Below are 13,455 nucleotides of genomic sequence, written 5' to 3'. Positions count from 1 at the left end.
TTTATGTAAAACCAGAATTCAGTATTATTAAGAAATGAAAGTTCAGTGTATTCATATGTGCATTGCTTTGAGACAAACACAATACTGAGTGCAATTTTATATTTGTCATAATTTGTGAAAAGCATAAGGTCATATTTGATTTAAGAATGATAATTTATGTTTCTCTTTACAGGATGGAGTAAAAGCCTGTTTCTACTATACTGGTGCCCTCTTGATACATCCTTCTCTTCTTAAAATGCTTGTGAAACAGCCACGGTCAAAACCAGTCACCAAAATTACTTCTTTAACAGGCGATGAAACTGAATCAGCTCCAGAGATAGTAGAAGTTCAGAACAGGTAACAGATATTGTCCTAATGTGTTAGTATTGTAAGGGAAATAAAATGATCCTTAAGAAACAAAATTCTCAACAATATTATGAAAAGGATAGATTTCTACTCACTGTAAAGGTAACACAGGACTGGTACACACTAAGCTTTCAACCAAAATCTTCCTCAGGAAAGGAAGAAAACACACACACACACACACACACACACACACACAACACATCACATTCACATAAGCAAGCATACCTTACTCACACATGACGCCCCCCCCCCCCTCCCCCCGCCCCGCCCCTCCACCTGGTCTGGCCAGAGTGGCCAGAGATAGTGGTCATGTGTACATGAGGTATGCCTGCTTCTGTGAATGTATGTGTGTTTTCCTTTGTTATGAAAAGAATAGTTGCTACTCACCGTACAGTGGAGATGCTAAGTCGTAAATAGCCACAACAGAAAGGTTGTCTAACAAAGCTTTCAGTCAAACAGGCCTTCATCAGAATTGTCTAATTCTGATGAGAGCCTTTTTGGCCGAAAGCTTTGTTTGACAGTGTCAGTCAATAAAATTCTTCTGGGTTTGAGTCCGCATTGTCATCTATAAAATTCTGATGTTTTGGCAACGGTTGCAAGGCGCCTACCTCAGGGTGTATTTCTAACTGCTGAATGAGCACTAGTTTGGGTACTTATATACTATGGAGGAGTGTTGTCACTGGATGTGAGGGTGAGGAGGAAAGGTATTAGGAGCTCATTTTATTGATCTTTGCATTGCGTGTTGTAATTGGCGGGAATAGGCATTTTCCATTGGAGTTTTATTTACCGCTTGCCATTGGTGGAAATCGGCGAATAGGAAACTGAGCAGCGACTACTGCATAGTATCGACTAGGCCACGTCAGCACTGTGTGTACCCTCCACCGCTGTGGCCTACCACGCGCCTGTCACTTTGCGAGAGCTGTACTTCCGCAAAGCTGGCAGCCAAGGCGCTGGAAGTCGGTGCCCGTCTTCTCTATTCATATTGTCAGGTTGCTTGGCCATTTCTATAGCCTCTCTAATCTTCCTCCTCAAACTAAATGGCTGTTTTGCCAGTACATGGGCCTCTCGAATTTCGATCTTTATCCTGCACTATTCCTGATGTTCTGCCACTGCTGATTTGTTGTATTGTTTGAGGCAGATATATCTCTCATGTTCAGTTAACCTTGTGCTTAATGGACGCCCAGTCTCACCTACATACACTAGTCCACATTCGCACCCAATTTCATAAACTCTGCCGACATGAAGCTTGTCAATTGTACCTTTCATCAAGCCCAGAATGTCTTTTATTTTGTTGTTGCTACGAAAAATCAGCTTAATACCTGCCCGATGGAGAATTTTGCCCAGACGTTCAATAACCCATTGTAAATATGGTAGCATGACGGTGTTGTATGCTTTGTTCTGCATTTCCCTGTTGCCCCCCTGCTTCAGCGCCATCGTTCTGTGTATCATCCTCATGTCGTAGCCATTAGCTCCAAAAATAGACCTGAGGTTCAGTAGTTCAGCTTGCAGGTTGTGTTTATTGCTAATCCTGTAGGCTCTCTTTGTTAAAGCTTGCAGGGTTGAATTCTTTTGCATAGGATGGTGGTGGGAGGATGCATGCAGGTACCTGTCCATGTTGGTGGGCTTCCTGTAAACTCTGTGTCCAAACTTCCCGCTTGGCTGAAAAAAGGCAGTACCCCGTTCTTTTCAATCTCCATGGTAAAGTGAATTTTGCTTTGCTGCTGGTTGAGATGTTCGTGGAAGTTCTGAAGCTCTTCTTCTCCGTGTGGCCAGATAACACTTAATAAACTTTTAGAAAACAACAAAATGCATTTTTTTTATTTTATTTCCTTTCCATAGTCCTTAATCACTAGGTGTTTCCAAACTTATGGAGGGCAGTTATTGTGACACAATTCATACAATTTCACAGCCTGCATAGGAGTCTAAGGTTTATTTCGGAAAGTAAATAGTCCACAGTATCCTACTGTGCCATTTATATGTGAAAGAAATATATTAAACATCTGTGATATTGCTCTAATTCTATGATATTCATTGTGCACCCCACTAATAATCTTTTTGCTCCTTCTTTCCCAAATCTGTTTCATGTTACCTGCTTGGTATATTCATGTGCAGTGTATTCCTTATGCTATAGAAAACGGAGTGCTTAGTCACATGACAAAAGATTGCCTGTCGGTAACATGTATACAGAGCGAACAGTGTGACTATATTACAGCTCCAGCCGGCTATTTATTTGCTTGTCAATGGATTTCTTAACTTTTGATATACCTCTTGCGTATCGGAAATCGATAATGATCTTAGTTTTTGCTCTCTTCAATTTATTAATGCTTAATTTCTAATTTTTTGCGATTAAGTTATGAAGTACATTATATGGAACACAAAAAATTCGGATCTTTCCCATTCATCTGTGTTGGCACAGTAATTTGTAACAATATTAAAGGATAGTTGCTACTCACCATATAGCGGAGATGCTGAGTCGCAAATAGGCACAACAAGAAAACTGTCAGAAAGTAAACTTTCAGGCAAAAAGGCCTTCATTGGAAATAGACAACACACACACTCATGCAAATGTAAATCACACACAAATGAACACAGTCTGGCTGGTGAGGCCACACTGCGAACAGCAGTGCATGATGGGAGAAGCAACCGAGTGGTGGGGGTAGGAGGAGGTTGGGGCAGGGAGAGGGAGAGATGGTAGGGTAGGGGTGGGGGACAGTAAAGCACTGCTTGTAGGAGCATACGGGGACGAGGTGGAGAGAGGATGGGCTGCTAGGTGCCGTCAGGAAGTTAGAAGGAAGGTAGTCGGGGGGAGGGGGGCGGGGGTTATTGGAAAAGGAGAGAAGTAAAAGGACTGTGGGTTTGTGTGGGTGAAATAGAGGGATGTGTAGTGCTGGAATGGGAACGGGGAACGGGCTAGATGGGTGAGGACAATGACTAATGAAGGTTGAGGCCAGGAGGATTATGAGAAGGTAGGATATATTGCAGGTAGAGTTCCCACCTGTGAAATTCGGAAAAGCTGGTGTTGGTGGGAAGGATCAAAATGGTGCAGGCTGTGAAGCAGTCATTGAAATAAAGAATGTCATGTTGGGTGGGGTGAACAGCATTCGGGTGGTCCAGCTGTTTCTTGTCCACAGTTCATCAGTGACCATTCATGCAGACAAACAGCTTGTTGGTTGTCAGGCCCACAAAGAATGCAGCACAGTGGTTGCAGCTTAGCCTGTAGATTAAATGATTGGTTTCACAGGATAGGTGATGCTCGTGTTCGGATTGTAGTAGGTGGTAGTGGGAAGATGTGTGGAACAGATCTTGCATCCAGGTCAATTGGAGGGATATGGGCTGTGAGGCAAGGGATTGGGAGAAGGAGTTGTGTAGGTATGGGCGAGGATATTGTGTAGATTCGGTGACCGGCAGAATACCACTGTGGGAGGGATAGTCTTTTGGACGTTCCTCATTTCAGAGCATGACAAGAGGTGGTCTAAACCCTGGCAGAGGATGTGTTTCAGTTGTTCCATCCTGAGTGGTAATGAGTGACAACAATATGTTAACTTCAAATGAACACTCATTGGAACTGTAAAAACACATTTCAAACAAATAAGCATAGTAAAACGTCCAACAGTTCTCAGAGCCAAAAAAATGTATGTTTACTGATACCTATCACAAGTTTTCACACAGTCTTTTCACGTCGTAAATAAAGAAAATCCTAAGAAATTTTGGTCTTATGTCAAAGCTGTAGATGGATCAGAACAAAATGCCCAGACACTCTGTGACCAAAATAGTACTGAAACAGAGGCTGACAGACTAAAGGCCGAAATACTAAATGTTTTTTTCCAAAGCTGTTTCACAGAGGAAGACTGCACTGTAGTTCCTTCTCTAGATTGTCGCACAGATGACAAAATGGTAGATATCGAAATAGATGACAGAGGGATAGAAAAACAATTAAAATCGCTCAAAAGAGGAAAGACTGCTGGACCTGATGGGATACCAGTTCGATTTTACACAGAGTACGCGAAGGAACTTGCCCCCCTTCTTGCAACTGTGTACCGTAGGTCTCTAGAAGAGCGTAGCGTTCCAAAGGATTGAAAAAGGGCACAGGTAATCCTCGTTTTCAAGAAGGAACATCAAACAGATGTGCAGAACTAAGGACCTATATCTCTAACGTCTATCAGTTGTAGAATTTTGGAACACACATTATATTTGAGTATAATGACTTTTCTGGAGACTAGAAATCTACTCTGTAGGAATCAGCATGGGTTTAAAAAAAACGGCCGTGTGAAACCCAGCTCGTGCTATTCGTCCATGAGACTCAGAGAGCCATAGACATGGGTTCCCAGGTAGATGCTGTGTTTCTTGACTTCTGCAAGGTGTTCGATACAGTTCCCCACAGTCATTTAATGAACAAAGTAAGAGCATATGGACTGTCAAACCAATTGTGTGATTGGATTGAAGAGTTCCTAGATAACAGAACGCAGCATGTCATTCTCAATGGAGAGAAGTCTTCCGAAGTAAGAGTGATTTCAGGTGTGCCACAGGGGAGTGTCATAGGACCGTTGCTATTCACAATATACATAAATGACCTTGTGGATGACATCAGAAGTTCACTGAGGCTTTTTGCAGATGATGCTGTGGTATATCGAGAGGTTGTAACAATGGAAAATTGTACTGAAATGCAGGAGGATCTGCAACGAATTGACGCATGGTGCTGGGAATGGCAATTGAATCTCAATGTAGACAAGTGTAATGTGCTGCGAATACATAGAAATAAAGATCCTTTATCATTTAGCTACAATATAGCAGGTCAGCAACTGGAAGCAGTTAATTCCATAAATTATCTGTTAGTAGACATTAGGAGTGATTTAAAATAGAATGATCATATAAATTTGATCTTCGGTAAAGCAGATGCCAGATTCATTGGAAGAATCCTAAGGAAATGCAATCCGAAAACAAAGAAAGTGGGTTACAGTACACTTGTTCGCCCACTGCTTGAATATTGCTCACCAGTGTGGGATCCGTACCAGATACGGTTGATAGAAGAGATAGAGAAGATCCAACGGAGAGCAGTGCGCTTCATTACAGTATCATTTACTAATCGTGAAAGTGTTATGGTGATGATAGATAAACTCCAGTGGAAGACTTTGCAGGAGAGACGCTCAGTAGCTCGGTACGGGCTTTTGTTGAAGTTTCGAGAACATACCTTCACCGAGGAGTCAAGCAGTATATTGCTCCCTCCTACGTATATCTCGCGAAGAGACCATGAGGATAAAATCAGAGAGATTAGAGCCCACACAGAGGCATACCGACAATCTTTCTTTCCCTGAACAATACAAGACTGGAATAGAAGGGAGAACCACTAGAGGTACTCAAAGTACCCTCTGCCACACATCGTCAGGTGGCTTGCGGAGTATGGATGTAGATGTAGATGAATAATTAATAACTTTTCTTTAGTTGACACATTATATTTTTAACTTTTGTGCTTCATTCATAAAATGGATAGCACAGCATCTGAAACTACAGTATGTGTGTTAGTCAGTGTAGTAAGTAATTTGGAGAGAAGCTTCAAAGTTAGTGTATCTGAGTGTTCAAATACTTTCATAACTACTCTGTGTATGGAACTGCAACTGGTTAAAGCTAAGTATCAAATGAGTCTTCATGAATGTTCCCACGTGACGCTATTTTCCCAGACTGTTGGAAACAGTTTCCATTACTGTGTCTTTGTAGGCATTACTAGTCTCACATTGCACAGCCCAAATGTTTTTCGTCAGATGCTACTTCATTTAGAAGGATTAAATTGTTGAAAAGATAATCGCCCTTTCAACAACAGTAATTTTTAGTCAGTGTAGAACTTTTGATGAAGAATAAATGCGTTATGGAATGCCACTACAATTTGCTATAGTATTCATGATTTTGAATGAACTGTCCACTTCAGTAATACATAAGTGTGACCATAGTAAAATTTACACACAGCAATTTCTAAACACATTTCCATTGGCAAATTGAGTGTTCAAAAGTACACATGTAGACCAATAATAGTTTATTTTCAGCTTATTTGTCTTAGCCATGAGAAAACAGACCACAATAAGCCTTTCCGCATCCTGTACCTTTCTCTTTGAAAAATAGGAAGTGTTTCTTTGTGGCATATTTATCATAATGTGTAAATAAAATGAAGAAATTCCATCTACTTAAAATTTCATCAGGTTTATTGTTAGAAATGTAATGAAAAATGGCAGAATAATTGGAGCATTTTATAGGCCCTGGTGTAAGCCCAAGTTCACCAAAATTAAACCTGCTCTTTCTCCAACTGTTTCACTGTCACGCTAGATAGTTCTGACTGTCAGTACTGTGACACTGTATAGCAGAATTACACTTTCAGCATTTACGTCCACAGTGACAATCTCCAAAAAAAATTAAAAAAAAGTCTTTTTCTTTATAAAAATGAAATTTGTTGTACTTAATGCCCAGTAAAAAAGTAATGACAATATCTGTGAAATCAGTCCTCACAAAGTGAAAATCGCAACAAGACCACATCATCAAATGCACACATAGTACATGCCTCAGTTAAATTCCAAGTGCTTTAAACAGAAAGTTAGATATCAACAGACATTTGTCCACAGTACATGGGTGTCTGAGCGACAGCACATCTGATTATTCTAGTGCACTCAAGACTCAGTGAGTGGGTACTATTAAACACATTTGCAGCACCAAAGGAATGGTACAGTGTCACATTAAACATGTTCAGAGAACAGAAGAGTATTACTTTTTAGTAATGAATTTTAGTAGAGTTCAGAGTAATTAATATTTTTCTGATCTTTGATCTTGCAAAAGTTCACTACCGCACTACTGAAGAAGATAGTAGTGGATAAATATGACAATTATAAAACGATCATTCACTTCTTTCATGTGTGAAATTTCTAACTAGAAAAATATTCAGAAGAAGAAGAAGAAGAAGAAGAAGAAGAAGAGAGAAAAATTGAAGAAAACTTATGCAAAGTTGAAAAACATACACTGTCTGATCAAAAGTAACTGGAAACCCTTATACAATGCAGAATTGACCACTAAATGTAACAGAGGTGGACCCGCCAGCATGGAAGTTGGTGGGGAGTATTGTGTTGTCAGTAGAAAAACAGTAACAACAGAATGGGTCGATCAGGAGGGCCGAATGACTTCTAATGTGCACTGCCCAGGTCAACTGTCAGTGATGTGACACTGAAGTGGAAATGCAAAGGACCAATCACACCTAAATAAGACAAGACAGTCCTCATGTACTGACAGACAGGGACTGCAGATCATTGCAGACAATGGTTGTAGAAAATTGTATGCAGTCAGCAATAGGAGTCACTCAGTGAGTTCCAGCAAGATGACTGAACATACGGACTTAAGAAGAGTAGTGTACAATGGTCAAGGATCTCCTCATAAGCGACACATTTTTGCAGTCAATGCTAAGCTATGCTTGAGGTAGTGTTAAGAGATATACCCGTAGACAGTAGATGACTGAAAATTGGTGGTTTGGAGTTATGAACCATGCTATACCCTATGGTAATATGGTGGAAGGTTTGGGTTTGGTTAATGCCTTGAGAACGTTACCTGCCATTATGTGTAAGAGGTAGTGTTACAGTAGAAGCATGTTTTTTGTGGTGGGGTGTAGTCCCTTCATCACACTCAAGAAAATGAAAGTTTGGAGGGATACGAACACATTTTACACACCTGTGTACTGTGTAAAGTAGAGGAATAGTTTGTAGATGATGATTGATTGTATCAACATGACATGCACCCTGTTATAAAGCAGCATTGGTGATCCATTGGTTTGTGGACAGTAACATCCTTGAAATAGTCCGGCCTGCCCAGAGTCCCTTCTTGAACCCAATGGAATGCCTTTGGGGTGAGTTAGAATCTTGACTTCCCTCCTGCCCCAGCATCCAACATGACTACCTTCTCTGGTTTCAGTTATTGAGGCAGACTGGGCTGTCATTCCTCCACAGACATTGAAACACCCCATTGAAAGCAATTCGAGCAGAGTTCAAGTGTTCATAAAGGTGAAGGGTGGATATACATCATATTAATGTCCACTGAAAGGTATCTGGATACTTTTGATCAGATAGTGTATTAGAGCATTTCACAAACTTAGTGTCAGAGCCTGTATATTTTACTTTACCAACAGATAAAGTTTGTTTCACATATCATACATCACATATAAATTTACTTAGAGTGTCCTTTTGACAAACTGAAATTGCATAATACTAATAAAATTTAATGACTTGAGATAACAACTCACCAAATACCGTATTTACTCGAATCTAAGCCGCACTCGAATCTAAGCTGCACCTGAGAAATGAGGCTCGAAATCAAGGAAAAAAAAATTCCCGAATCTAAACCACACCTGAAATTTGAGACTCGAAATTCAAGGGGAGAGAAAAGTTTTAGGCTGCACCTCCAAATTGAAATAAAGTTGGTCCATTGTAATATGAGACACAATTTAGGTCGAATGAATGACGATACAGCTACAGTAGTTTGGTTCGAGTCGTAAGCTTAGCAGTTAAGCTTTACCAGGTAGCCATTGCTATGCGGCAGGCACTCCGTCCGTATTTATACGGGTACCCTTCCTTTTTCACGTGCTTCGTCTGGTTTGAATTGATTGGTTATTTTTCTTTGATCTGATAAGTGCCGTTTTCTATGTTATAGGTGTTTACGTCACTCTAAGCTGAAAATGCATTACTGTACTGTGTCATGCATTGTTTGTCGCATTCTGATAATGTGTGTCTATGACCTGTCGACGCTCGCGGCATGGCTTGCTTTTGTGCATGCTACCGCCGCTTACAATTAAAAAACAAAAGTGAAGAATCGTCTCATTAGCGAAACAATGGCAAGAGACTGCTCTTTATTGTTACTTCACTGCTGCTTTCATTGATAATGATCAACAAGAACCAAATAATAGACTACGTATGATAGAAGATGTTCTGAACGAGAGTTTAGCGAAAATTTTTCTCCATTTGAAAATCTTTGTAGATGCCTCTTTAGTACATTACATTCTGCACAGAAATGAGAGTCATCTTAGAATTAAAAATCTAGTCAATGGCCGTGCTTCATTTCTGACTGTACCACTATTAGGCATAAGAATAATACGAATATAAACATGACATGATATGTATATTCTTACGTGTTTGCTGTTGTCTCACTCTAGTTTCGTAGTTTATTAGGCAGACAGGATTTAAATGAGATAGCAGCAAACACGAAACAGTACATGGCAAAATGTTTATATTCGTATTATTCTTATGGTGAAGCGAATACTGAATGTGATTCACAATACATAAAAGTTCCTATTAGCAACCATCTCTTCTCACAGGTAGGAAAACATTCAGAACGTAGAGTTGGCCATATTGACAAACGTCCCAAACTGCCTTACCAGTCGGATTTTTGTAGTACATTGAAATGCTGCTGCATTTGAAGATGAGCAATACGGAATTTGTATTTACTTCGTTGGATAATGTATGAAAATGCAGTGATCGAAACTCGGGGCGGAGAAAAAAGCTCATCTTCCACCCCCTTTTTTTATGTACTGACGCAGAGGATTTGGCACCAGTATTTATCTTTGTGCCTGCAAAGCATGCTTGTGTAGCGCTACATATATTCGACGGCAGAACTTAGTTGTGGCGGCACCTACCAACATTTTTCAGAACTTCCACTTACTTTGCACTCGATTCCAAGCTGCAGGCGGTTTTTTCGATTACAAAAACCGGAAAAAAAGTGCGGCTTAGATTCGAGTAAATACGGTAGTTGAGGCACTGAGTTGTTGAAAGGCGCATAAACAAAACTGAAAACTTTTGCTAGCTTTCAGACGAATCCTTTTTTAAGAGCTTATCAAATTTGATAATTAGTTAATAAAAGATGCTCTTTTGAAGTACAAAGAGGTTAAATCTGTAGTTAATGAAAGATGGTCAAGACTGCATAAACTGCAATTATTCAATGGTATCTGTTCAGTGGAAGTGGAAATAGGGGAAAATAATCCATCTCACATTTCTGTGGGTGACGTAAAGCTCATATTGTAAATTCTGGGCAAGTCCTGACATGAAAATGTTGTGACCCCTACAGAAACAACAACCTCAAAGGCAAACACTGTGACTGAAGATACCCATCAACACTGGATCAAATCACAATCCAAACCAAAGACTTCTTGTAATCAAGACAGACAAAAACCTTAAGAGTACAACACGGAGCCGAAAAATGTGCATTGTGTGATAATTATGGAAGGATCTCAAGAAAGAAGTGATACAAATCCCATCTGTACTGATGACTCTGATACACTTCTGAACTCAGCATCAAAATGAAACATCTGGAGTAATTTTAAATTGAAGTAATGTCATTTTGACTAAACCTTGTTGCAAATATTCAGTGACAGCAGGTTCTGTAATTTACTAACTGTTTTACGTACTTGTTTATGTATTCATTTACTTCTTTGTTGGCCAGAGTAACATCAGAACCAACAGTTGCTGCTCTAAAGGAATATTTACGTGAATCAGGGACTTGGAAAAAGTTGTGATGTCTGATTGCAAAACTGTGTGTCAAAATACTAAATGTTTCACTTGGAACAAATGTAAGGACAGCCATTCTAATCAGAGAATACTTGTATCCAAAGTTGAAAGATTAGAATTAGGCAGCGCAATTGACACAACAGTTTTAGATGCCATCCTAATTAATCTGTGTGTACGTTTAGGAACTTCGCAATAAAATAGACAGGTCAATGTATTTAAGAAGAAATTTATGTATTATGAAAACAGTCACATCATCTTTTAATTGGAGGGTGATTTTAACTGTGTTTTAAGCAAGAAAGGTCAGATTCCCAATTTTAATGTCTATATTGAATTCACGCACCTTGTCACTGATTTAAAACTTACCGACACATGGTAAATTAAATATCTCTCTTGGCCACATGATTAGATACAGTTATCTTCCTGTTCCATCTCTGCCCAAACTCTTTGCCTTTACAAATGTCTGCTTGTGCCTGTATATGTGCGGATGGATATGTGTGTGTGTGTGTGTGTGTGTGTGTGTGTGTGTGTGTGTGTGTGCGCGTGTGCATACCTGTCCTTTTTTCCCCCTAAGGTAAGTCTTTCTGCTCCCGGGATTGGAATGACTCCTTACCCTCTCCCTTAAAACCCACATCCTTTCGTCTTTCCCTCTCCTTCCCTCTTTCCTGATGAAGCAGCCGTTGGTTGCGAAAGCTTGAATTTTGTGTGTATGTTTGTGTTTGTTTGTGTGTCTGTCGACCTGCCAGTGCTTTCGTTTGGTAAGTCACATCATCTTTGTTTTTAGATATATTTTTCCCACGTGGAATGTTTCCCTCTATTTTATAGCTGGTAGATAGGCACAATAAAAAACACACACACACACACACAAAATTTCGAGCTTTCGCAACCCCCGGTTTAGTAGCAGATTATGTCATATACAAGTACGTCATTGCTCTTATGATATCATGTTGTGCTCATAAAATAAATCCGAGGTGTTCATGCTATTGTAGGAGCATGTGCAGCAGCTCCATAGTCAGTCATGATTCCACTGTGCTCCTATACTAATCTTGCTACACATTGTTGTAGGTTCCAAATTCACAATGTCTTAGTAGGTTTTTGATCTTGGTTTACTTGCTGAACTTGTTATTTCTCTATTGCATCTCCTTTGTCTGTCCTCCTCTTGTTGTGTCCTCCTGTTTACTCTCGACAACTCGCTGTTGTCGCTCTTGGCCAGTTTTCACACCTTCCTCGTTCTCATTGTCAGTAAAATTAATGGCTTTAACAAGAAGTTGTTGTGGCTTCCCACAGAGGTATTTTCCACAATTACTTTTCACAATCACTTTTCACATCCATGGTGTGAGATAAAAATGTGTGCTGTTTTGAAATGGAAGATCACTGTATCTAGTCATGTGGCCAAGATAATTCCCACTATACCTGGGTTAGTAGTTTGCCTTGATGAGTAATAGTATTATTATTATTATTATTATTATTAGTCGTAGTAGTAGTAGTAGTAGTAGTAGTATTTATCCTTTGATCATCTTAACTGTGAGGTAGACGAATCATTTTTAAAGAGAAATACAACTCTCTCTCTCTCTCTCTCTCTCTCTCTCTCTCTCTCTCTCTCTCTCTCACACACACACACACAGACACAGAGAGAGAGAGAGAGAGAGAGAGAGAGAGAGAGAGTAGTGTAATTTTTAAAAAGAAAGTAATAATTATTATTAGAGAAAGTCTTTGATCAAAAGAAATTTTAATTTTCCCAAATATGTGGACTGTGTGATTGTTGTTACACTCATGAAATTGCACTACAACGAATGGCTGTGGCTATGCCTATGGTATGCATCATAAAGGGAAGAAGAAAAAAATACATTTTCAGTAACACTGTTCATCAAAGTAACAAACACCTACAGTTTCCATGCGGAGCAGGCCATTTAGAAAATAAATTTATGTTTGGACTCCACAGCTGATGATGCACTTGCAGAAGACAGTCAGATTGTAGAATTATGACCTAAGAAAAATCTGAAGTTAGTTTTTTTTTTTTTTTTTTTTTTTTTTTTTTTTTTTTTTTTTTTTTTTTTTTTTTTTTTTTTTACAAAGAGAGCCCTGTTGGCATTTAGAGCCACACATTCACATATACTGTTATCTGTGGCACTATTTTAGCATTGAAGTAATCTCATTGCAACAAAGAGAAAATAAGAGTAAGTAATTAAAGAAAAGAATTCACATTAACATACACAAAAAATTCGTAACTTTCCTTGTTCCCTATTTATTTGTTTGATTGCAATGCACAGGAAACTTAAAAAAGTCTAATTTTTTGTATTCATTTTCTGTTTGCATTTATCTTTTGCTTGACCAGTGTATGTATAATTATTGTTGTTAGCAGGTGTTTCCATTAGGATATCTCTTGCATTTGGAATTTCCTACATATTAATTATTTGTCAACTTCATCCCCACTTTTGCATTAAATATTTATATTTATGTTGTAGAAAGTATATAATCACTGAAGTACCAATGATTCATGTAGGTAGGCTGATTCTCCTCATATTTTGTGGTTGTTGCATAATATATTTCTCTCCACAACAGTCCCCCAGGGGGCCCACAACTCTTTTGTGGATAC

At 39.2% G+C, this 13,455-nt stretch overlaps 1 protein-coding gene across 1 annotated transcript in view; it reads left to right on the top strand.

The window, feature by feature from the left end:
• Window positions 1-13,455, top strand: part of LOC126175382 (nucleoporin Nup188) — a 294,589-nt gene that overhangs the window by 258,912 nt on the left and 22,222 nt on the right. The window contains exon 22 of the mRNA XM_049922156.1: window positions 173-336. Coding sequence (XP_049778113.1) covers window positions 173-336 — 164 coding nt within the window. The remainder of the gene's footprint in view (window positions 1-172; window positions 337-13,455) is intronic.

The sequence above is a fragment of the Schistocerca cancellata genome, chromosome 3 (genome assembly GCF_023864275.1).
Source record: "Schistocerca cancellata isolate TAMUIC-IGC-003103 chromosome 3, iqSchCanc2.1, whole genome shotgun sequence".
In the NCBI taxonomy this organism is placed as follows: domain Eukaryota; kingdom Metazoa; phylum Arthropoda; class Insecta; order Orthoptera; family Acrididae; genus Schistocerca; species Schistocerca cancellata.
Note: the sequence above shows the minus strand (reverse complement) of the source record. Positions and strands in the feature narration are given on the sequence as shown.